Below are 25,280 nucleotides of genomic sequence, written 5' to 3' on the forward strand. Positions count from 1 at the left end.
AACCTCCCCAGGGTGGGGGAAGCGGCCGGAGGCTACCAAACTTGCAGGAGCCAAGGTCAGGGGGAGGGTTTGAAGGGAGGCCTGGGCACTGGGCACTGCCTGTCCGACAGTTGGGATCCAAAATAAAGACACGGGGCCAGATAGAGGCCAGAGGGGAAGGGGCTGGCCTCGCGCCAGCTGGACCCGGTGAGATCTCTGATAGCCCATAAGGTTCCCAAGCAATGGCAGAAGGGATGCGGGGTAGAGGGAGGAGTCAGACGAGCACGGAGGCATGAGTGAGCCCTGAGCGCAGAGCCAGGAGTGAGCCCTGAGCACATAACCAGGAGTAGTCCCTTATCAGAGAGCTGGAGTGAGCCCTGGGCACAGAGCCAAGAGTGAGCCCTGAGTCCAGAGGCAGGAATGAGCCCTGAGCACAGAGCCAGGAGTGAGCACCAAGCACAGAGCCAAGAGTAAGCACCAAGCACAGAGCCAAGAGTGAGCCCTGAGTCCAGAGGCAGGAATGAGCCCTGAGCACAGAGCCAGGAGTGAGCACCAAGCACAGAGCCAAGAGTGAGCACCAAGCACAGAGCTGGGAGTGAGCCCTGAGCATGGAGCCAAGAGTGAGCCCTGAGCAGAGCCAAGAACGAACCCTGAGCACAGAGCCAGGAGTGAGCCCTGGGTCCAGAGGCGGGAGTGAGCCCTGAGCACAGAAGCCCAAAGTAAGCCCTGAGCACAGAGCCGGGAGTGAGCACCAAGCACAGAGCCGGGAGTGAGCCCTGAGCATAGAGCCAAGAGTGAGCCCTGAGCACAGAGCCAGGAGTGAGCACCAAGCACAGAGCCAGGAGTGAGCCCTGAGCACAAAGCCAAGAGTGAGCCCTGAGCACAAGAGCCAAAAGTGAGCCCCAAGCACAGAGCCAGGAGTGAGCCCTGAGCACAGAGCCAGGAGTGAGCACCAAGCACAGAGCCAGGAGTGAGCCCTGAGCACAAAGCCAAGAGTGAGCCCTGAGCACAAAGCCAAGAGTGAGCCCTGAGCACAAGAGCCAAGAGTGAGCCCCAAGCACAGAGCCAGGAGTGAGCCCTGAGCACAGAACCAAGAGTGAGCCCTGAGCACAGAGCCAGGAATAAGCCCTGAGCACAGAGCCTGGAGTAAGCCCTGAGCACAGAGCCCAGAGTAAGCCCTGAGCACAGAGCCCGGAGTAAGCCCTGACTGAGCACAGAGCCTGGAGTAAGCCCTGAGCACAGAGCCCAGAGTAAGCCCTAAGCACAGAGCCCAGAGTAAGCCCTGAGCACAGAGCCTGGAGTAAGCCCTGAGCAGAGCAGGGAACGAGCCCTGAGCACAACTGGATGTCACCCCAAGACCAAAATTAAGGGAATTAAAATCTCACACAGACTCTTGCCTCCTTCCCACCCCCCAACAGGCCACTGACTGGGTCCACCCCAAGGGTCCCAGACCAAGGCCACCTCAGTGACAGGGCCGGCAGCCACCAGCACCATTTCAGGGGGTCTCGAGACCCCAGGGAGGACGGGTCTGGCGAGCCCACCCCACTCGGGCCTCGCGTCTCCGGAACGCGCCGTGAAACAGGACGGCAGCCAGGCAGGGGTGAGGCGCGCCCCGCCACCCCGGGCCTCCGGGCACGCAGAGACTTGCTCTGTCCCAGGTCCCCGAGGAGGCTCAGCCAGGAGCCAGGGACGCTGGGAACCCGCCGGGTGCCCGGCTTTAATGAGCGTCAGCCCACGGGGAGCAGCTTCCGCCTCGCCCGTGCTTGTCGTTCCCGGCCTGGGCTCGGCGCTGCCCGGGCCCCGGAGACACCCCGACCTCAGCGGCCGCGGGCCCCCGCCTCGGGCCGCGCAGAGGGCAGGGGACAGTTCTCATGTCCCGTCGGCCACCGCGGAGGGACTGCAGGGGGCTCTGAGACGGCTCTGGGCCTGGCCCTCGGGAGACCGTCGGAGCCACCTGTGTCCAGCCCAGCCCCGAGGGCTCGGGGGCCGCCTGGCTCCGCCCGGCACCCCCAACAGAGCGGCCCCCTCCCGGAAACCAGGGCCCTGCCGGTGACCCCCGCGTGTGCGCCGGGCGGGGGAGCCAGCCCAGAGCCTGACCCTGCAAGGCGGGCAGGGATGCTGGACTCGGATCGCCCCCCTCCCCCGCCCCGTCGGCCGGATAGTGCCCCAGGGAGGGAGAAACGGCATCACGCTGGGACTCATCACCGCGGCGCCCGGGGTGACGGCACCAACTGCCAAACTCAGGCCAGGCAGGCGGTGCCCGGCGTGGCCACATCACACGAGACCCGGACAGTGGGGAGCGTGGTCCCCTCCCTCCTCCGGCCTGTGGGGGACAGTGCTCAGAGTCCAGGAGGAGGAGGAGGAGGAGGAGGAGGGGGACACGGGGTCTCCTGGGGTCCATCCTTGCTGAGACCAGACACACGCCCCCCAGGATTGCAGCTGGGACTTCTCAAGTGACAGAGAGGTTATCTCAGTGTGGTGTGGGGGGGGGCGCTCGGCCGCTGCCCAGGCCCCCAGCCTGCAGCACAGCCCCACCCACAGTCTCCTCCTCCGGGGGGCGAAGCTAAGGGAGCTGAGATGGATATGGGGGTCTCCTGGACCAGGCGGGGCTGAGCACAGGCTCTGCACGCTGGAGGCTTGGGTTCGATCCCCAGCACGGCCTGGTCCCCCGAGCACTGTGGGAGCCACTTCAGAGAAAACCCAGGCCAGGTCTGACCCCCCCAAACAAAACGGAACAGAAAGGTGTGGAGGGGGCACTGAAGAATGCAGGGGGCCGGCGCGATGGCACAGTGGGGGCGGGGGACATTTGCCTTGCATGCAGCTGACCCGGGTTTGACCCCTGGCACTCCACACGGTCCCCTGAGCACTGCCAGGAGTGAACCCTGAGAACAGAGCCAGAGGGAACCCCTGAGCATCGCCGGGTGTGACCCAAAAGAGCAAAAAAGAGAGAATGGAAAAAGAAAAAAAAGGGCTGGAGCCATAGCACAGAGGGGAGGGTGTTTGCCTTGCACGCCGCCAACCCGGGTTCGATTCCCAACATCCCATAGGGTCCCCCGAGCACCGCCAGGAGTAATTGCTGAGTGCAGAGCCAGGAGGAACCCCTGAGCATCACCAGGTGTGACTCAAAAAAAAAAAAAAAGGAAAGACCAGAATGCAGAGGTGCTCCCACAGCGGCCCGGCCTCTCTGCCCAGTCTCCAGAGCTGCGCCTCAGCCTCCAGGGCGGCTGCCCATTCTCCGGTGACAGCTGTGCAGCGTGGAAACAGAGGAGCGGCTGGTGGTCAGGGCCAACAGCAGGACTCCCCAGGGACTGCAGGGCGATCAAGCACCTTCCTGACCCGGGGGGGCTCCAAGCTGGGCTACCCTGTGGGTGTGGCTGTCACCCACCCTCGCACCCTCTCTTCAGAAACGCAGAGGGCCACACGCACCACCCCTCAGCCTCAGCAACACCAGCGCGGACGTGGGCGGCCCACGGTGGCCCCAGCACAGTCTCGTTCCTGAGCCCTGACCCGCTGCTGATCACACGGCGACAAGTACAGCTGCCCCAAGGAACAGGCAGCCCCAGCTGAGGCCGCCAGTGCTCCCGACGCTGAACCATACTGCTACCACAGCTAATGCTGCCAGTGCCCCTGAGGGTGAGTCTGTCACCACAGCTGAGGCCGCCAGTGCTCCCGAGGGTGAGTCTGTTACACAGCTGAGGCCGCCAGTGCTCCTGAGGGTGAGTCTGTCACCACAGCTGAGGCCGCCAGTGCTCCTGAGGGTGAGTCTGTCACCACAGCTGAGGCCGCCAGTGCTCCCGAGGGTGAGTCTGTCACCACAGCTGAGGCTGCCAGTGCTCCTGAGGGTGAGTCTGTCACCACAGCTGAGGCCACCAGTGCTCCCGAGGGTGAGTCTGTCACCACAGCTGAGGCCGCCAGTGCTCCCGAGGGTGAGTCTGTCACCACAGCTGAGGCCGCCAGTGCTCCTCCTCGGGCACCCAGAGTGACCGGCAGTGAGGACCCCTGGGATGCCCCCGCCCAGGTGCTCCGGCAGGGAAGGCCAGCAGCTGCCAGAAGCCAGCAGGCCGGGCGGCTCAGTGACGCGCGAGCACTGTGCAGGGTGCAATGGTATTCCGGGCCCTGGCTGAGCCCGTGGACCTGGGGGTGTGGCGCCTCTGCCCGAGGGTCCCTCGGGCACCCACCCAGCCCTCGCACGGCGCAACGATCATTCCAATTCCAGCCCAGGCAGTCCCCCAGCCCCTGGCTCATGAAGTACCCGCCCCCACCCCAGCGCTGTCCCCCCGCCCCCCCCCCACACCCGTTGGGAAGCCTCGGCTGCGTCTAGAGAGCAACGGCAGCGCCACAGCACCCAGACCGGGGCTCCTGGCCGGCCCTTCACTGACCGCTGACCACCACCCCCACCCCTCTCCCGCCCACGGTCCCTGCGAGCCCGGCGGCGCGGGTGACGCGGTTACCTCGATGAGCGTGAAGAGCCCCAGCACGAGATAGGACTTCCAGTAGCACCTGATGATGGCCTTCGTCAGAGACGGCTTCCGGCCCTCCTTCTCGGCCCGCCACACCTCCTTGTCCCAGTACCTACGAGGAGAGACGTCAGCGCGGGGGGGACAGGCACGGTGGCTCCCGCAAGCCGGGCCCAGCAGCGAGGGGACGCCCCAGAGGACTGGGGACCCAAGCCGGCACCCCAACGAGGTGAGACGACACGGAGCCGTGACCCCAGCTCTGGGGACAGAGGTGGCCCCCTGTGTGTGCAAAAACTCCGAGTCAGAGAAAGGTGGCCCCCGGGGGGCGGGCAGGGACCCCCTCCTCCAGGAAGGCTCCCGGGGTGGCTTCCCACCTGACCGTGTCACTGACGGCCGCTTACCCTTGCAGCTGGTCCCCGAGGTGTTTGGAGCGATCCTCGGGAAGCACCGAGTACATGTCATCTTCCTCCAGCCTCCGCTTGTGGCCGATTTTAAACAAGGGGTTGAGCCACCTGTGAAGGGCGGGGGGAGAGGAGGAAGGTGACCTCGACATCCAAATTCCACATCCCATTCCAGCCACGATTCTGCATTCGCGGGTTATGTGGAAACAAAGACTATCCCGGGGGGCACCTGACAGTGCTCAGGGCTTGCTCCTAGCTCTGTGCTCGGGCATCATTCTAGGTGCGGCCTGGGGCAACCAAAGGCAGGCAAGCACCCTCCCCACTGTACTATCACTCCGGCTCGGGGAGGCAATATTTTTTTCATTAAAGAACCGTGATTTAGCAAGGTTGCTGACAATTCCGTTTCAGGCGTTATGATATTTCAACACCAATCACACCACCAGGGTCCGCTTCCCCCCCGGCCAGTGCTCCCAGATTCCCTCCTGTCCGCTTGACAGGCACGTGACAAAGCGTCAATGGCTGCAGCCTGGATCTCCCAGATGGCGACACCACTGCCAAACCCCCACCTAAACTGAAGGCCCGACGGCTGTTCACCCGCTTCTTCCCGTTCTCTTCTTCCCTCCCGGGTTGCTGCCCCTCTCCGTCCTTCTGCTCCCTGAACACTGGGATCGAGAGTGATCTAGGCACCTGCTCTTCACCACACACATTCCCTCACCCAGCACTCCACATGCCACAGAGAAATGGGACCGGCCTGTGTTTGGGGACAGACTGCTTTAAAGAGAGCAAACAGGAGGCGAAGGCTTTGATGCACGCACACAAGGCCTCGAAACAAAACCCAGATTTGGGATTTGGACTTATTTATTTATTTATTTATTTATTTATTTATTGCAGTTGCAGTTGGACTGGAGTGATAGCACAGCTGGTAGGGCTTTTGCCTTGCACGCAGCAGACCCAGGTTCGATACCTCTGTCCCTCTCGGAGAGCCCGGCAAGCTACCCAGAGTATCCCGCCTGCACAGCAGAGCCTGGCAAGCTCCCCGAGGCGAATTCGATATGCCAAAAACAGTAACAACAAGTCTCACAATGGAGACGTTACCGGTACCCGCTCGAGCAAATCGATGAACAACGAGACAACAGTGCTACTACTACTTTCTTGCAGTTCTAGGACGTGAACCCACACGCAGGGCAATGGCCCAAATGCTGACCCACAGACACAGCCCGTAGGATCTGGGTTCGGTACATGCGTCCTTCCCTGGAAACCACCCGGCTCCCACTGGAGGGTAGAAAATGTGCAACAAAGGCCAGAAGTAGGATGGTAATAAGAAGAAACAAGAAATGGAGTGAAAATGAGAGAAGGGAAAGTATCGGGTGTGGGAGATGGCAGGTGTGAGAGATGGCTCGGTGGGCTCACGGCTCACATGCAGGAACCAGGCTTGATCCCCCAGAACAGCAGGGAACGGCCTCTGGCAAAGAGCCGGGAGCAGCCCCTCTGGCCTCCAGACGTGGCCCAAACACTGAAGAAATCAGATTACAATGAGAATTTAAGAAGGCGCCCGAAGATCCCAACAGCCAGGTCCCCAGGACAGAGAGCCTGCGTGGGGCTCCCAGGGACCAACCCGAGCTCCCCTGAGCACCCCCTGAAGGACTAAAGGAACTGGCCCGAGGGCGGGAGGAGAGGCCCAGCCAGGACAGTCAGTGCTGAGTGCAAGACGCCGCTTCCCGGGAACAGGACCCCAGGGGGCAGGTTAGCCTCAGGTAACCCCTGAGCCCGTGTGTGACAGCAGCTCTACGTCATACCCGCACCCGGGGCCAAGCCAGCGTCTCTGCCTCACCCCAACCGCAGCCAGCTACCCCAGCTCCAATCCTCCGAGCCCGCCCCCCTCAAGCAACAAACAGTCCTGGGCTCCCCCTCGAGGGGGGACGCGAGGGACCCTGGGGAAGCCTCCAGTCCCATCGCCCCCACCCCACCCCCCGTCCACCTTCCAGCCGCACGTGCACCCGGCTGCAAACACCCCTGGCCCTGAGAAAGCTAGAAGGTTCCACGCTGCGCCTCATTCTTCAGGAGCCTGCGCGGCCCCCTGGAGCCCCCAGTCTTGTGCCACCGTGAGGCACCCACAGGGCACACCCCCTCGCCCAACTCCAGCTGCTCAACTTCTTGTTTCCTCTTCTGGAAACTTCCCTTCCCCTCTATCTCCGGTCGCAACTGTGCCCACCACCTTCCTTTTAACTCTCGGGGGCCTCAGGCCCCAGAGAACTGGGCCCCACACGCCTCCTGGCCCGCACCCCCCCCCACCCAGCCCACTCCCCAGTCCCACGGCGGCCGCCCAAAGTGGATTTCTCGGCTTCCCGTTTCCTTGGCAACAGTGCGGCTGCCCTGCAACCACACACAGGCTGGGCTGGGGTCACAGTGTCCACAGTGTGACCAAGGGGGCTACAGCTGCCCCCGCAGCTGAGACTCTGCAGAGTATGTGGGTGGTGACGGGTCAAACGTGGGGCCTCATGCTGGCAGAGGAGCCTCCGACCATCTCCCCCACCGTTTCTCACAGACACAGGCCACTGCATGTGCTGGGAGGTGCTGACGGGGTCCCATGCATGACTCAGCCCGGGGCCACAGCGCAAACCACAAACAGACAGCGTCTCCCGGGGGACCGGCTGCTCACACTTTCTGTTCCTTGTGCGGGAAGCCAACAGAGTTCACACACACACACACACACACACTGCATTGTATCACTGTCATCCCGTTGTTCATCGATTTGCTCGAGCGGGCACCAGTAACGTCTCCATTGGGAGACTTGTTACTGTTTTTGGCATATCGAATACACCACAGGGAGTTTGCCAGGCTCTGGCGTGCAGGCGGGATACTCTCAGTAGCTGGCCGGGCTCTCCCAGAGAGACAGAGGGGTCAAACCTGGGTCGGCCATGTGCAAAGCAAACACACTACCCACTGTGCTATCACTCCAGTCCACACACACACACACACACACACACACACACACACACACTCTACATACCACAAACCACACATACACGCACATGCACACACCACAAACACACCACACATACCACAAACATATGGACACACATACACCACACACACACATACACACATATATACATATACACACACCACACATACCCAAACACACATGCACATACATACACCACACACATAGCACACATACACATCACACACAAACACACCTGCGCACACCCACACCGCATACATACACACGCTCCTGCGACTGCCCCTCGCTCCAGCCTCCACAGCCCTGTCCACTCTCCAGCCAGGCTGGCCCTGCCCAGTTTGGGGGGCACTCGCGGCTTCCCCTCTCTGGGCTCTGCAGGGACGCAAAGGCCCGTGGCTTGCTCCGGTCTGTCCCCTCGGGGACGGAGCCCATGAGGGAAGGGCGTCAGAGGGCGTCAGAGAGGGTCAGAGGGCGTCAGAGGGAGTCAGAGAGGGTCAGAGAGGGTCAGGGGCGTCAGGGGACGTCAGAGCGCATCAGAGCACGTCAGAGGAGGGCGTCAGAGCGCGTCAGAGCGCATCAGAGGGCGTCAGAGCGCATCAGAGCGCGTCAGAGGGCGTCAGAGGGCGTCAGAGGGCGTCAGAGCGCGTCAGAGGGCGTCAGAGGGCGTCAGAGGGCGTCAGAGCGCGTCAGAGGGCGTCAGAGCGCGTCAGAGCGCGTCAGAGCGCGTCAGAGCGCGTCAGAGCGCGTCAGAGGGCGTCAGAGCGCGTCAGAGAGCGCCCCCACCCAGAGGGCTCTGCACGATGCGGGTGACTGGGGGTGGCCCGGCTGGGCGTGTAGGCCAGTCACCAGAGTGACAGGGTCCATTCGCAAAGTCCTTGTCGATGGCCACGAGGGTCAAGTCGTGCAGGGCCCGTGCGAGTGCCCATCCCGGCCAAGGACTCCTCCGGGCGGCCCCCAGCCCTGCAGACCCCCGAGGCCCATGGGAGGGCAGCAGCGTGTGCTGGGGGGAGTGGGGGGGGGGCGCTCTTACGGGACTAAACCAAACCAAGGCAGGGGGCCGGGGTCGGGGACCCCCAAACCAAGAACCCCCTCCCTGGGCCCCGTGCCCGCCAGCCTCTCTGCGGCCCCCCGGAACAAGTTCTAGGGGCTCTGCAGAGCTGCACGGCGGGAGGCAAAAGGCGCGGGAGGCTCGGACCCGGCAGCCGCCCTCGGGGACAGGCAAGTGGCCGAGCTGCTCTCCCAGCGTCCCCTGACCCTGCCAGCCACAGGAGCGGGTGGCTCTGGGCGGGGAGGCCAGAGAAAGCCCGTGCTCGATTGCCAACAACGAGTCACACAGGCCCAGGGTAATGGGACAGTGAGTGGGTGCTTGCCTTGCAAACGGCGGGTCCAGTTTTGATCCGAGCACCCATTTAGTTCCGACACACAGACACACACACACACCTGAGCATCACCAGGGGTGATCCCTGACCACAGAGCCGGGAATAAGCCCTGAGCGTTGCCAGGTATAGCCCTCTGCCCAGAACCCCCCCCCCCCAAAAAAAAAAAATCAAAGGCCATCCTCAAAAGTTGATGAATCTGATGCCAAAAGCAAAGATGCCGCCAAAATGAAAAGTGGGGGGCTGGAGCGATAGTACAGCGGGTAGGGCGTTTTTGCCTTGCACGCGGCCGACCCGGGTTCAAATCCCAGCATCCCATATGGTCCCCTGAGCACGGCCAGGGGTAATTCCTGAGTGCAGAGCCAGGAGTAACCCCTGTGCATCGCCAGGTGTGACCCAAAAAGAAAAAAAAAATGAAAAGTGGGACTGACTCCCTCAAAGCCAAGCTGCAAGGAAAGGAAAAGGCGGGCCTCGGAGCGGAAGGGCCGTCCACGGCACCCGCCACCTGGCTGCTCAAACACCTGAGGACAGCAGGGACACCACAAGACGAGAAACAGCCATTCCAGGCAGCGAGCGGAACATCTGAATAGTCAGCATCCCAAACGCGGCTTCCAAATCACAAGATGCTCAGGGCACGAATCAGCAGGAAGAGGCGGGTCAGGTTGTGAAGGTCCAAAGGCCAAGCCACAGCCAGGAGAAGGTGAGAAGCCTCGTGACCCACGCCAGAAGGATGAGGGAGAACAGCATGGAAATTCCTCTAAAGGGACAAAGGAGGGGTCGAGCGATAGTACAGCGTGCAGGGCGCTTGCCTTGCACATGGCTGACCCGGGTTCGGGCCCTAGTTTCCCATACGGTCCCCCGAGCACTGCCAGGAGTGATTCCTGAGTGCAGAGCCAGGACTAACCCCTGTGCACCGCCGGTGTGACCCAAAATGCCAATCAATCAATAAATAAATAAGGGCCAAAAGAGAATTATACAATAATCCAACAATTCCTCCTCAAGGTACCAGTCACACCTCTCGCTCAGAGAAAGACACGCACTCCCAGACTCACCAAACAGTGAGGATCTGAATAACACCTGTCACAATGCCTGTCTACCAGGCCTGTCAGTGGGTGACTGAAGAAAAAGATACACACACAGTGGAAGCATAATCCAGCCTTAAAATCCAACTGCATCGTTCAGGACAGCATGCCCGGTGCTCACGGGCACTCAAGTAGGTGAACTAAGTCGTACCTAAAAAGACCATCTCATGGATAGGTGCTATTATTATTATCATCATCATCATCATCATCAAGCTCCCGGAAGAGAGCAACGCAGTCTCTTGTTCCCTCACCTGGCTGTCTTCACCGAGGCCCCTCGGAGGGGGTAGGTTGAGTTTCCCTCCCGCCCCCAGCAGAGCCCCCACAGCCCGAAGACCTCCGGAACCCAGTCACAGCCATGCTCAAGGCCACTTTCCACCATTTACATGAGCCTCACATGGCAGAGGAACCCAGGTATTCGGGACCCGGGGCTGAGACCTCCAAGCCTGCTCGCATCGGGACTGGACCTCTTCTGCCCAGTTCCCCCATTTCCCAGTAGCTAGGCAGTCACACCCAGAAACTGCCCCTGGCACCGTGTAATCCCATCAATGGCCAACATCCAGAGACTATAAAACCAAGCTCCCGAAAGCGACATCTTATAGCCTAGTTCTCTCTCTCGAGAACCTGGCAAGCTACCAAGAGTTTCCTGCCCGCACGGGAGAGCCTGGCAAGCTCCCCATGGCGTATTCACATGCCAAAACCAATTTCCCCTGACCCTGAAAGAGCCTCCAATGGAAAGAGAGGCCTCAAGAATCTCAGGAGACGGCTCGAGACCGCTCGAGAAAATCGACAATCAATGGGATAACTGATGATGATGATGATGAGATGATTTGGTAAGACCAAGGCATAAACACAGGACAGACCTGTTCATTGCCAGAGGTGGGGCAGGGGTCGGGGGGGGTGGGGTCGGTAAAATGGGTACAGGAGGTCGGAAGGTCCAAGCAGCTAGTTAAAACATAAGCCACGCGGAAATGTAATGGTTATGGATAACACTTCACCGGATCCCTCACAGCTGCAAAAGGTCGGCCTTAAGCGATGATGTCACCACCAGAAACTTGGGACAGTGTTTGGAATGACGGCTGAGGTCCTTCAGGAGGAAGGATACGAACAGCCGAGTTTTCTGTCTCGGACTTTTAAAGAAAGCAATGCTACCTGCTGATGAGAACTGTCTGAAAACGAGGGTGTTCCAACCTTGGAGGCTGGGCTCTTGGCCAAGGCTGTGAGACTCGGCTGGGGGCAAGCAGGAGGCGGGAATGAGGGGCAGTGTGAGACAGCACTGGGGCCCTCACTGAGACTGGAACCCGCGCGCAGGGAGAACGGAACAAATCGCGGGATGGGAATTGGAATGAACAGTGACTGATCACCCCCCCCCAAAAAAAAATCAGTAACATCCCTCAACATACACAGGTCTCAATTTTTTTTTAATTTTTTTTTTAATTTTATTTTCTTTTTATTGTTGGCTCTTTCTGGAAAATTCTGCATGTATTGTCATTGTCCAGGAAAAGTAAAAAAAAAAAAAAAAAGAAAAAAAGTAAAGGAGGGAAAAAAAAAAAAACCTCGAGTGCTGGTTTCAAAGTCAGACTTGGGCCAGAGAGGCAGCAGGGAAGGTGGAGCAAGCAAGTCTGAGCATGTGTATCCGGCTCTGAGGTCCACTGCTGACCCCACCAGCCTGCCCACTGCAAGGAGGACTCTGTGGGCTACCCCCCCTACAGCCGCCCTCCCCCCTGCACCACACTCCAGCACCTCGGGGGACAAGCGGAGTTTCCTGTTTTCTTTTTAGAAGCTGGGAGGGGAGGATTTTTCAAAAAGTCACAAATGGATAGAAAGTATCCGAATAAAATATGAGGGGCCAGAGCCATAGTATAGCAGGGAGGGCGTTTGCCTTGCATGCAGCCCACCAGGGTTCGATAACCGAAATCCCATACAGTCTCCCGTGCACCGCCAGGAGTGATTCCTGAGTGCAGAGCTAGAAGTAACCCCTGAGCATCGCGGGGTGTGACCCAAAACCTGAAAAACAAATTTAAAAAACCAAAAGTGAAATAATGAATAAAATTTAAGACTGGAGAGACAGTACAAAGATTAAGGCACTTGCTTGTCATGTGTCTGACCCTCGTTCAAATCCAGGCATCAAAGAGAGGCCTAAAAGCACCACCAGGTAGAGGCTTCTGAGCAAAACTAGGCATAGTTTATTCCAAAAATAGAATGGTAACACTAAAAAGTTAAATACAGGGGGCTGGGGCAATAGTATCGCAGGTAGGGTGCTTGCCTTGCATGCATCCAACCCCAGTTTAAAAGCGGTTGACTTGAATACGCGACCTTTAATATTTTACCTTGAATACTGGCAGAACCTGTCCTTGTAAATGAAGGACAAAGAAAAATTTCCCCAAGCACACAACAAACTGAAAGAGTTTATTAGCAACTTGCCCGGCCTTAATGGGAAAGTAGAGGGAAGGTGGTTACTAAAACAAAATGAAGCTTCTAAAAATCCACTAGATAACAACAACGCATAAAATTCACTGGAAAAGACGAACATATAGTACTACTCTTGCAGTATTGCTGGGTAAATGTCGTGACTCGAGCACGAGGGCTAGGAAGTGACAGTATTACAATACCCCTAACCGTGCTGGAACACTGTATGAATGAAACCTAATCACGAACAGCTTTGTAAGGGTTTATCTCACAGGGAGTCAATTAAAAAAATTTAATATAATAATCCTAACTGTAAACTGTTGCCAATTTATCAAGTATAGGCTGCTGTGGAGTGTGATAGCAAAAGTGAAATAAGGGGAGTGTCGAAACGCCTAAGTACACTCCTTCAAGGTCTTGGCTGCTTAAAATACGCTTTGTAAATAAGTCTCAGCCCACCTCCTGGTAATCACAAAAGGTGGATACACAAAAGGTAAAAAAAGGCAGGGTTAGGGTTCAGCTACTGAGCACATGTCTGGCCACATGTGAGGAGCCAGGGTCCCATCCCCAGGACCACAAAAAAGAAAATGGGGTAAGAAGAAATCAGTGCATACCACGGCTAAAGAAAACCGCCAAACCAGAACAGAGAGACCAGAAGCAGAAACAACACCAGAAATGCGAGCAGAGAAAAATTAAAGTAGGCGCCTACCTGTCAATAATTACTTTGAATAGTAAGCCCATGGCTGTCAATTATTACTCAAAACGACAAACAGTTTAGCTCTTCAACTAAGACAGACTAGAAGGAAACAAACCCTCAATTCTGTGCAAAGTGTCAGAAAATGCAGCCCAACTTTTGTTTTGTTTTGTTTTGTTTTGTTTTTGGTTTTTGGGTCACACCCAGCGATGCACAGGGGTTACTCCTGGCTCTTGACTCAGGAATTACCCCTGGCGGTGCTCAGGGGACCATATGGGATGCTGGGATTCGAACCCGGGTCGGCCGCGTGCAAGGCAAACGCCCTACCCGCTGTGCTATCGCTCCAGCCCCCTTGCAGCCCAACTTTAAGGAGACCCAAGACAGTCCGTGCAAAAGGAAATCTGAAGCAGAGATAAGTACAAATGTTAACATATATCATACAATATACATTATAATATACATATATTTATATGTTACAATAGATGATCATAATATATGACATTATATGTATACTACAATATTATAGTAATAATACATTAACATATGCTCTTATAAATATTAACAGATATGCCTTACATCAAAGTTAAATATGTAAACAAAATAAGCTTTAAGCCAACACTAGTAAAACACAAAGATGCCATTTAATAACAATCATGGGGTTGACTTTATCAAGAGTTTATTTTGGGGCTGGAAGAGATATTTGGGGCCAGAGAGAGAGTCCAGCAGGTAGGGGCACTTGTCTTGCACGTGGCTGACCCAAATTTGAAGCCCAGCATCCTGTAGGGTCCCTCAAGCCGGCCAGGGGTAATTCCTGAGCACAGAACCAGGAGTAATAAGCCCTGACCACTGCCAGACGTGGCCCCAAAACAAAACAGAAAACAAAATTGGGGGCCTGGAGAAATAGTAGGGTGGGTAGGGTGCTTGCCTTATACACAGCTGACGTGGGTTCAATCCCGGCATCCCTTAAGGTCCCCTGTACACTACCAGGAGTAATTCCTGAGTGCAGAGCCGGGAGTAATCCCTGAGCATCACCAGGTGTGGCCCTCCAAAACACTTGTAGGCATTATACAATATTCTATTGATCAATGTTAAAACTAGAAATAAAAAGGAAAAATTAGTATCTTGAAACAAATGAAAAAGAAACCACAAACATATCTAAATGTATCAGATGCAACAGAAGAATTTCTGAGGACCACTCATAGCAATAATCACCAGCATAAGGGAAAAAAAAAAATCAAGATCTGACCAGAGATGGCAGGAAAGTTGCTTGTCTTACACCAGGCTGACCCGGGTTCAATGGCTGGCAACACATAGGGGCCTCCCAGCCCTGCCAGGAGTGACCCTGAGCACAAAGCCAGGAGGAAGCCCTGAGCACTGCCAGGTGTAGCCCCAAAGCAAAGATCAACTGTGTTTCTCTATTCCTGTCAATGATCAGAGAAAAAAAAAATAGGAACACAATACCATTTTCAATAGCATGAAAAGAATAGACTACTTAGGGATAAACTTAATCAGGAAAGTTAAAGACCTGTCTGTACAACGAAAAAAGAAACTGCCACCTTCTCCAGATGGAGTTCCAGTGACACTGAGCTCCTACTAACACGGCTCCGGTATGTGGGACTGGGACATCTCCAAACCTTTCCTTATATACAAAAAATACGCTCAGGAACAGCTCCGCCACCCCTGAGCATCCATTAGCCCAGAGGCTCAGAAACCAATCTCGGAACGCAGCGGCTGCTGGCAGTTATACTCCTGGACTCTGAACTAAGCTACGGCCCCGTGCAGCCCCAAGAGGGGAAGGGTTTCCATCCCTTGGCCTTTTCCCCTTTGCGGCAGCATGGTGACCACCACCGTTCAGAACCAATTGGACAGAGAGGTAGGAGTTTGCAGTGATGGGTCGGGTGCATGGGGAACCTCGCGATGGGGGGCGGGGGGGGGGTGCAGAACCGGCCCTGCCACCTGCCCAAATAAGACCCCAAGCAGCCGCCCACAAACAGCCCCTCTGCTCCTGAACAGCCATGATCCCTGAGGCACAAAAACCAATCTCGGAATGCAGTGACTGCTGGCAGAAATTCCTCTGGACTTAATACCAGAATCCCTAAACTGGGCAGCCGCTTTCATGACCATGCAACATCATATGCTCCTTGTTACCAACAATAGAAAACATACGATCTAATGATGCCATTCTAACAGGTCTGACTGTTGGGGGAAAAACTCCAAATAATGATAATGAGCTTTCTGTCGAAAATTGAATGTAATTCAAGTAAGGAGAGAGTAAGTGAAAATCATCTGCCACACAGGCAGAGGGGGAGTTGGAGGGGGATATGCTGGGGGTTTTGGTGGTGGAACATGTGCACTGGTGAAGGGACGGGGGTTTGAGCATAGTATGACTGAGACTCGATCCTAAAAGCCCTGTAACTGTTCTCATGGTGACTCAAATAAATAAATTATTTTAAAAAAGGAATGAAAGAAAAAAGAAACTGAAAAGATAGAAGGAAAAAAGATATTGCATGTGTATAGACTGCCAAGGTTAATATTGCTAAAATACCCCCAGGACCCAAAGCAAACCACAGGTACAAAATCTATCAAAATCCAACAGACATCTTCCAGAGACAGCAATATGAAAAGCTGGATGCAACCACAGAAGACTAACTAAAATAACCCTGAGAACAAAGGACAAAACTGTAAACATCACAGTTCTGGGTTTCAAACTCTACGAAAAAGATAAAGTGATGGAGTGACATTAAAATGGTACATGAATGGTATAGTATGGAGGCTGCCCAGGAATAAACCCACACATGAAATAAATTGTCAAGTCATTGTGAGAAAAATTGCGGAAAATGGACAGCCACATGCAAAAGAATGAAACACCACACACAACAATCAACTCCAAATACGTAGGATTTGTATAGCAATACCTGAAAAACCCATGGAACCCCTAAAAGAGCTCCCTGTCATCAACCTTGGCAATGAATTTGAAAAATCTAACGCCAAAAGCAAAAGCAACAAAATCTAAAACCAATGTAACAGGTTTCTATACCAGGAAACCATCAGCAAAATCAAGAGGAAAACTACCAAATGAGAAAATATTTACAAGCCACCTAAGTGTTCATGTCAAAAAATATGTAAAATGAGACAACTCAAGACCAAATAATAATAAATATATAGGCAACAGAGCTAAATATCCATGTTTCCAGAGTCTTACAAATAGCCAAAGGAACATAAAATCATACTCAAGTAATAATCATCAAGGAAACGATGTGAATCACACCCACGGTGAGATACCTGCTCCCACCTTCTAGGAAGGAAAAGAGAAAAAGAGGGACCAAAGCGATAGCACAGCGGGTAGGGCATTTGCTTTGCATGAGACCAACCCGGGTTCGATCCCCAGCATCCCATATGGTCGCCTGAGCACCACCAGGAGTAATTCCTGAGTGCAAAACAAGGAGTAACCCCTGAGCATCACTGGGTGTGACCAAAAAGGAGGGAGGGAGAGGGAAGGAGGAGAGAGAAAGAGAGAGAGAGAGAGAGAGAGAGAGAGCGAGAGAAAGAGAGAGAGAGAGAGAGAGAGAGAGAGAGAGAGAGAGAGAGAGAGAACAGCAGCAGGGACGTCAGGAGAGCCACATACAAGGGTGGAGAGAGCAGAAAATAGCAAACCTATCAGGGTAAAGGTGTGGCCCCAAGACAAAGTAACATAAATAGGGCTACTGTGTTGCCAGCCACTGCACTTCTTGACACTGATCTCCAGGAATGAATCCTTTATCTCAGGGAGACATCTATTCCTTTGCACTACAGCTGTGTCTGTCAGCCCACCAGGAGATAAGGAAGTGGGAACATCCCTGTATTCTGTCCACATGAGCATGCGTGATTGGTATCTGTCTTTAAAAGAAAATCCTGGGACTGCATCGATAGCACAGCAGGGAGGGCGTTTGCCTTGCACACGGTCAACCCAGGTTTGATTCCGAGAATACCATGTGGTCCCCCAAACACTGCCAGGAGTGATTCCTGACTACAGAGCCAGGAGTAACCTCTGAGCATCGCCAGGTGTGACTCAAAAAGCAAAAAACTAAAAGAAAAGAAATAAATAAAAGAAATCCTGCAGCTTGTGACACGAAGGGTTATCTGAAAGCATTAGGCTACATGAAATAAAAACCAAATAAGGGCTGGCAAGATAGTTCAGCGGGAAGGATGCTTGCCGAGCACGCAGCTGACCCGGGTTCAATCCTCGGCATCCCATATGGTCCCCCAAGTCCCACCAGGAGTGATCCCTGAGTGCAGAGCCAGGAGTAACCCCTGAGCATCGCTGAGTGTGACCCCACAAAAAAAAAGAGAGAGAATGAAAGCAAGAAAACCAAATAAGACATAAGACTGCATGGTATCATTTATCTCCCTTAAATACTCACACTTATCTTTAAAAAAAAAAAGAATTTTTGTTTTATTAAGTTTTAAAGTTGAACCCAGAAAAAAAAAAGTGTTTGCCAGAAGCTAGGGAAAGTGGTAGAGAAGGGGGAGAGATTGGTGAACGGTCCCAGTCCCAACTATCAAAGAAATAAGGCCTGAAGACCTGTGAGCAGGCCCACACTAAACCACGGATGGTACTGAGATTCCCTGAGAAGCAGAAGGCAAGCACCGAGAAAGTAGAAGCATTCAGCACGGTCGCTCCCTGAGAAGGGGAGGGGGCGGGAGAGGAGGGAGAGCAGGAGGTGGCAGAAGCCTCAGTGGCGTCCTGGTGAGCGCCACGGCTTCCCCGGTACCTAGCTCTCAGCTGGACCGCGGGAGCCCTCGTCTGCCTGTCTGCACGCCCCGACACCCCGGGATTTCCCGAGGAAGTGATGGGGAGAGAGGGCGAGCGCGCCAACCAGGGGAAGGAGCTGCCACGTCTCTGCCGAGAGATAGCTCGGGTGGGTGACGGGCCAGACACTACGGACTGGGCAAGACGCCACGTCCTCTGGGGTGTGGACACCGAGTCCCCCACGTTAACTGACGTTTTGTTCTTTCCCATCCTAAGAGGGTGGGGGGAGGAAGGAGGGCAGGAAAAGCCTGGCTGATGTCCCAGGGCTTGGCTGGTCACTCCCTAGGAGTGACAATCACCATGGACACAGTCACGCCAACATGGGCATGACTTGGGGGCTTAAAAAAAAAAACAAAAAGTGGGGGGAAGAGGGGAGGTATATCGTGATTCTTGGTGGTGTATTATGTGCACTGGTGAAGGGATGGGTGTTTGAGCATTGTATAACTGAGACTTTAACCTGAATGCTTTGTAACTTTCCACATGGTGACTTAATAAAAGAATTTTTAAAAATAAATAAATAAATAAAAATAACAAAACAAAGTCAATCTTTTAATCAGCCATGAACACATTCAAAAAAAATAAAAAATAAATCTCTTCACTCCCAGAAGTTGACCGTGTAAATGGGCCAGAGATGATGACCCAAGCTCGACCCCTGACACCACGTAGGGTCCACCCACCCCCCAGGCCCTTCAGGAGTCATCTCTGAGCACAGAACCAGGAGTAAGTGCCTTGAGCACCTCCAGGCGGTATATCCTCCTACAAAAAAACAAGTAACACCGTGAACATTTAAGAAAAATAGTGGGGCTGGAGCGATAGCACAGCGGGGAGGGGGTTTGCCTTACATGTGGCCAACCCAGGTTCGATTCCCAGCATCTCATATGGTTCCCTGAGCACCGCCAGGAGTAATTCCTGAGTGCAGAGCCAGGAGTAACTGCTGTGCATCGCCGGATGTGACCCAAAAAAGCAAAAAAACAAAAGAAAGAAAGAAAAACAGAAAGGGGGAAAGGGGCTGGAGTGCAAGCTCTGCCGGCGGGAGCTCGGGGTTCCACCCCCAGCACCCCACAAAGCCCTGCAAGCACATGGCCCCAAAGCCAAAAACAGAAGAAAACGGAAGCAGACGAGGCGTCTCGAGGGCCCCTACGGTCCTGACCGCTGGCCCAGCTCACAAGTGGGGTGGCTGCACCCCCACCTGGGCCCACACCAGCCGCGTCCTCAGCACCCCAAATCTCGGGGACACCTGGTTTGACGCTTTCCTGGCTCCCCCTGCAGTGAGGGGAGGGCTCTGTCGCCCACCTAGTGCCAGGCCTGAAAAGGAGGGGCTCCCATCCACCCCCCACGCCCCCCAAAACACACACACACACACACACACACACATACACACACACACACAGGTCCCTTCACTTCCTGGCGGCTGGGCTGGGCATTCAAATCACCTGGCAATGCTGGAAAAAAAAAAAATTCAAATTGGGGCTGGAGCGATAGCACAGCGGGTAGGGTAGGGCGTTTGCCTTGCACGCGGCCGACCCGGGTTCGAATCCCAGCATCCCATAGGGTCCCCTGAGCACCGCCAGGAGTCATTCCTGAGTGTAGAACCAGGAGTATCCCCTGTGCATCGCCAGGTGTGACCCAAAAAGCAAAAAAAAAAAAAAAAAAAATTCAAATTTCCTGGAGTCTGGACCTGACACTGCACTTCTCCTTGGAGTCGCCCTTGTTCTCCACACACACCCCCACTCAGGGGCCACGTGATGCGAGGCCCTGGGTTGGCCCCTCAGCCCGGGCTTCTGCTGCCGTGGCGGTGGTCAGTGAATGAGTGGCGGAAAGTTCCCCCACAAGACACGCCACTGGCCCGGGCTGAGTGACTCAGGCCTCTGCCCGGGCCAGCCTCCAGGAGCCCCGGCCAGCGGTGCAGGGGACAACTGCCACACTCCCGGGGGTGCCACCGGGTCGGCCTCGGGCCGGTTCCTGGCCAAATGAGGGTCGCGTCAGAGGCGGGAGAACCCCGCCGTCACCCTCGGGGGCCCGAGCAGGGGACAGGAAGGTCGGCGGCCCGGAGCTCGCCCTTCCAGCCCAGCCCCTCGGAGCGTGTTTAGGCTCCGCGACCGCAGCTCTGACTCATGGCTCACTCGGCTATAAACAGCAGCAAATATTTGCATCTGCCCGGCCCTCCTCGGGCCAGCAGGCCAGCTGTTTCCCGAGCCGCACACGACCTCCGACGACAGCCCAAGCCCAGCGCACAGCGGAGGGCCGGAAACTTGGCTGGGACCCCCAGGGAGCACCTGAGGTCGGTCAGGGCTGACTGAACTGGACTGGACGTTCCTCTGCTATTGACACAACAGACCAGCCTTCCCCCTGCACCCCAACCCTGTCCCCACGCACAGAAACAGGAGACTGGGGGTAGTGGAGGAGGGATACGGGGTTCCTGGGTCTGGGCGCACCCCAAAGAGAAGGGTCAATGGGGGCTGGAGTGATAGCACAGCGGGTAGGGTGTTTGCCTTGCACACGGCCGACCTGGGTTCGAATCCCAGCATCCCATAGGGTCCCCTGAGCACCGCCAGGGGTGATTCCTGAGTGCATGAGCCAGGAGTGACCCCTGTGCATCGCCAGGTATGACCCAAAAAGCAAAAAAAAAAAGGGGGGGGGTCAAGGATGACGACCTGGACAAAACCACTGCTGGAAGCTGAATTCCTGAGGAAGGAGAGTCACAGGTCAGGAAATTCTTTTTTTTTTAATTTTTTTTTTTTGGTTTTTGGGTCACACCCGGCGATGCACAGGGGTTACTCCTGGCTCTTCACTCAGGAATTACCCCTGGCCGTGCTCAGGGGACCATATGGGATGCTGGGATTCGAACCCGGGTTGGAATCGTGCAAGGCAAACGCCCTACCCACTGTGCTAGCACTCCAGCCTGTTTTGCCATTTTCGCTTTGTTTTGCTTTTTTGGATGGGGGCGGGGGAGGGAGTCACACCCAGTGGTGCTCAGAGCTTAGCAGACCTGATTCTGGGTTCAGGGGTCACTCCTGGCAGTGTTTGGGGGACCCCATACAGGGCAGGAAATGCCCTTCCCCCATACCATCTCCTCGTGTGCTAGCTTTGCTTCTCTGCCGTCACCTTCTCAGCATCTTGGCGCACGGGGCTGCTCTGGGCCCCTCTTCCTGGGGACCCCAGAGCCTGCAGCCTGTGGCTGACGCTCCGTGTACCCACCCGGCAGGAGAAACGGTGATGGCGCAGTCTCTGGTCCCCAGACTAGCCTCCTTCATGGCCAGTCTTTCCTTCTACTTCCCACGCCACCGTTCCAGTCGTGCTGGTGGTGGTCAGTGGCCAACGCTGCTGAAGCTCGAACCCAGGGCCTCGCATATGCCAGGGGCGTGTCGTACCACCTAAGCCCCGTGGAGGCCGTCTCCTAAGTCACTCTCACTATGAAGGGGTCTCGGACTTAGCCCACTGAGGGGCCTTTCCGGAGGCAGGGCAGGGCGATCACTCAGAGGCCGCTGGGAATCGTCTTCTTTATGCAAATACGAAGCCAGAGCCCCCCAACTGCACCCGGCATTCCTACCGCCCACCCCTCATCCCACACACTCCATCCAGGGTCTCTCTATCACCCACGCTGGGAAACACGGGTTTCGAGCCATCCGTCCCGGTTCTAAATCCGAACTAAGGGATTTCCTGCCCAACCATGTCCAGTACAAACCACGAAGCTCAAACTGTCCGCCTGGGGCACCATCCTGATGCCACGGGCAGGGAGAGAGCGCGGGCATCTGCGGACGGTGCCTTCCTGGCTTACTCAGGCTTGGGGGGACAGCAGATGGTAAGTCACACACTTTTTGATCCGCGTCAGTGGGCCAGATCTTAGGAAAATTCCGCAGGGAACCAGTTCATTCTTGGAAGCATTAGGTCCATCAGGGAACATACCGACCGCCTGAATGCGGATATTCAGACCAAACAAACCCGCCTTTGAAAGCCTCTGTGTGCAAGCTAATCCGGCTCTCTCCTGAAGGAACACACACACACACACACACACACACACACACACACACACGCACACGTGTTCTCCCCCATCCTTAGGAGGATGAAGTGGGACAGACACACAGTTCTCCCCATCTGCTTACAGAGCCCGCACACACACACACATACACACACACACACACACACACACACACACATTCTCCCCCATCCTTAGGAGGATGAAGTGGGACAGACACACACGTTCACATCCCCTTACAGAGCCCACACACACACACACACACACACACACACACGTACGTGCGCGCACAAGCGCACACACAGATTCTCCCCCTTCTGCTTGCAGAGGCCATGGGGTGGGGGACACGGACACACACACACGCACACCCACGCACACACACAAGCACGCACACACACACATTCTCCCCCTTCCGTTTGCAGAGGCTGTGGGGTGGGACACACACACCCCCACACACACAACACACACCCCCCACACATGTTCTCCCCCATCCTTAGGAGGATGAAGTGGGATGGGACAGACACACACACACACACATTCTCCCCCTTCCACTTGCAGAGGCCGTGGGGTGGGACAAACACACACACACACACACACACACACACACACACACACACTCTCTCCCCCATCTGCTTGTAGAGGTGGTGGCCGGGCCGAGTACAGGTCTGCAGGCCAGAGGCCTGGGTTCGAGCCCCGACACGGCCAGGACCTGGCGGCAGGCCCTGAGCCCCCACCCGCCCAGCCCAAAAGACGAAACCGTGGCTGCGATGAGCACCGAGGCTCAGTGAGGCAGAAAATGGAAAGCAGCTGAGAAACACCACAAACAGGTTCGGCCAGCAGGGCAGGCAGGGTGTGGGAGGCAGCCCTCCGCCCGTACCCCGCATCACCTCACCTCTGCCTGGTCCCTTCTGCCGGCACCTGCAGCTCCCCAGGCCCTGCCCGGCACCCCCCTTTCCGGCGCCCCCCAGTCCCCCGGGCTCTGCACGGTCCCGACAAGCTCTAGAGAAGGCCAATGCCACACACAGCCCCCGTCAGTCCCCCCGAGCCCCGACTCCAGCCAGACCTCACCGGACCCCCGTGCTCTAGAAGCCAACTTCAGATGACCCCCCCCCCGTCCCTCCTCATCCTCCTCGCTGCACCACACCCCACAGAGACCACCAGGAAAGGTCGGTGGGAAGGACGCCACGGCCCACACATGCAGGGAGGGGGACAAAGGGCACCCCGAGAGAGTGCAGCGGGTAGCGCAAGCGGGTAGAGCCTCTGCCCGCCTGGTAACAGCCCCCAGCCCCAGAGGGTCCCTGGGCACCTCCAGGAGCAACACCTGAGTGCAGAGCCCAGAGGAAGCCCAGAGTAGTGCTGGGCATGGCTCAAGAACAACGGAAGGAAGGAAAGGAAAGAGAGAGGGGACAAGGAAGGGGAGGGGAGGGGAGGGGAGGGAGAGGGGAATGGATGGGGAGGGGGAGGGAGAGGGGAGGGGAGGGGAGGGGGAGGGGAGGGGGGGAGAGGGCAGGGAGAAGGAGAGGGAGGGAGGGAAGGGAAGGGAGAGGGAGAAGGAAGGGAGAGGGAGGGGAGAGGGAAAGGAAGGGAAGGGAGATAGAAGGGAGAGGGAGGGGAGAGGGGAAGGGAAGGGAGAGGGAGGGAAGGAGAATGAAGGACTGAGGGGGGAGGGAAGGGAAGAGAAGAAGGAAAGGATGGGAGATTGAGGGAGGATGGGAGATTGAGGGAGGGGGGCAGAGGAAGGGGGAGGAAAATGAAGGGGAAGGGAGGGGGGAAAAGGGAGAGAGGGAGGAAGGGAGGGGAAGGGAAGGCAGGGAGGAGGAGGAGAGGAAAGAGGGAAGGAAGGGAGAGAGAAAAGGAGGGAGGGAGGCCGGCCCCCTCTCTCCTCCCACGCCTGGCCTCTGGTCAAACCCCTATTCATGTGGGGTACAACCCACCTTGTCCCCCCGCACCCCCAGCACAGGCCCGTGGTCCCTTGCGCTAACCCACAGGCTCTCCGGTGTGCCCTGGGGGCAGGGCCTGCCATCCCCGTGCTGAGAGGAAGAGACGCTGAGAGCAGGGCTGGGGGGGAGCAGCACACGGGTGCCAAGCCCCACCCCCCACACACCCCCAGTTCCAGCCCTGGCAAAAGAAAAGCAGCAAAGCAAGAGGGGGGTGGGGCAGGGGCGGCCACCGGGCCGGGGGAGTGGGCAGCGCTGGCCAAGGCCGAGTGCAGGGCACAGAGAGTGCTGAGCCGGAGCCCCGGGGCGCCCTGCACCTGCCCCAGAGCCGGGACTGCGGAGCAGCCAGCGCAAGGACAGTCAAAGCGTCCACCTGTAGGAGGGCGCCTGCGGGCGGGCAGGGGGCAGGGGGCAGGGGGCAGGGGGCAGGGGGCAGGGAGCAGGGGGCATGGGGCAGGGAGCAGGGGGCAGGGGGCAGGGGGCAGGGGCCCGGCCTGGAGGAAAGCGGGAAAGCAGCCGGGCTGGCCACAGGCCCCTCAGATGGACAGAGAGAGGGAGTGGGCACCTCCAGGCACCCGGGCCCCAGGCCCCTTGTTCCCCGGGCAGTGGGTACCCAGCCCCCCTTTTCCCAGAGCACTGCCGTGCGGTGTCGCTCTGAGCCTTCCGAGTGGCACAGGGGCGGGCCTCTCGGGGACCCTGCAGCCCTTCGGCCTCACCCGGGTTGCCTCTGGCTCCCCGTCCCTTCAGCCCCCTCTGCCTGCAGGGCAGTGCCCGCCCCTGCCCCCGGCTCGACTCCTGCCAGGCTCCAAACCTCGGCAGGGAAAGACAAGCTCAACGACGGTTGACAGCGAGTAGGGGAACCCAGCCCCAGTGCTCCCCACAGCCTGAGGGACGACCCTCCCCACCCCACAACCCACACAGGGGTGACCCCACAGGGCACAAGCCCACAACACTGCAACGTCCAGCTGAGCTCCACGGGCCCTGCAGGGCACTTCTCAGGGGTTGGAGGAGGAGATGGGTGGGGGGGTTTCTGCAGAAACCAAAACACAGGCGGCACCTCCAATGCCACAAACCCTCCCCGGGGTTCACGTGCAGATGCAGTTCACTCGGCCGTCCCTCAGACCCTTCCCAGGATTCACGCGCAGGTGCAGTTCACTCGGCTGTCCCGCGTGGGGCCTGCAGCCTGGGCGGGGCAGACCAGCCGCCCACACTCCCACCCAG

General features: G+C 56.8%; 1 protein-coding gene across 2 annotated transcripts in view; it reads right to left on the bottom strand.

Moving 5' to 3' along the window:
- The window catches only part of ABCC4 (ATP binding cassette subfamily C member 4), a 203,686-nt gene that overhangs the window by 162,228 nt on the left and 16,178 nt on the right, over positions 1 to 25,280 (bottom strand). For both annotated transcript variants that reach the window (XM_055142190.1, XM_055142185.1), the window contains exons 2-3: positions 4,838 to 4,948; positions 4,431 to 4,551 (exon numbers count right to left, since the gene is read on the bottom strand). In XM_055142190.1, the coding sequence (XP_054998165.1) occupies positions 4,431 to 4,551; positions 4,838 to 4,948 (232 nt within the window). The remainder of the gene's footprint in view (positions 1 to 4,430; positions 4,552 to 4,837; positions 4,949 to 25,280) is intronic.

This window comes from Sorex araneus, chromosome 1 (genome assembly GCF_027595985.1).
Source record: "Sorex araneus isolate mSorAra2 chromosome 1, mSorAra2.pri, whole genome shotgun sequence".
NCBI lineage: Eukaryota > Metazoa > Chordata > Mammalia > Eulipotyphla > Soricidae > Sorex > Sorex araneus.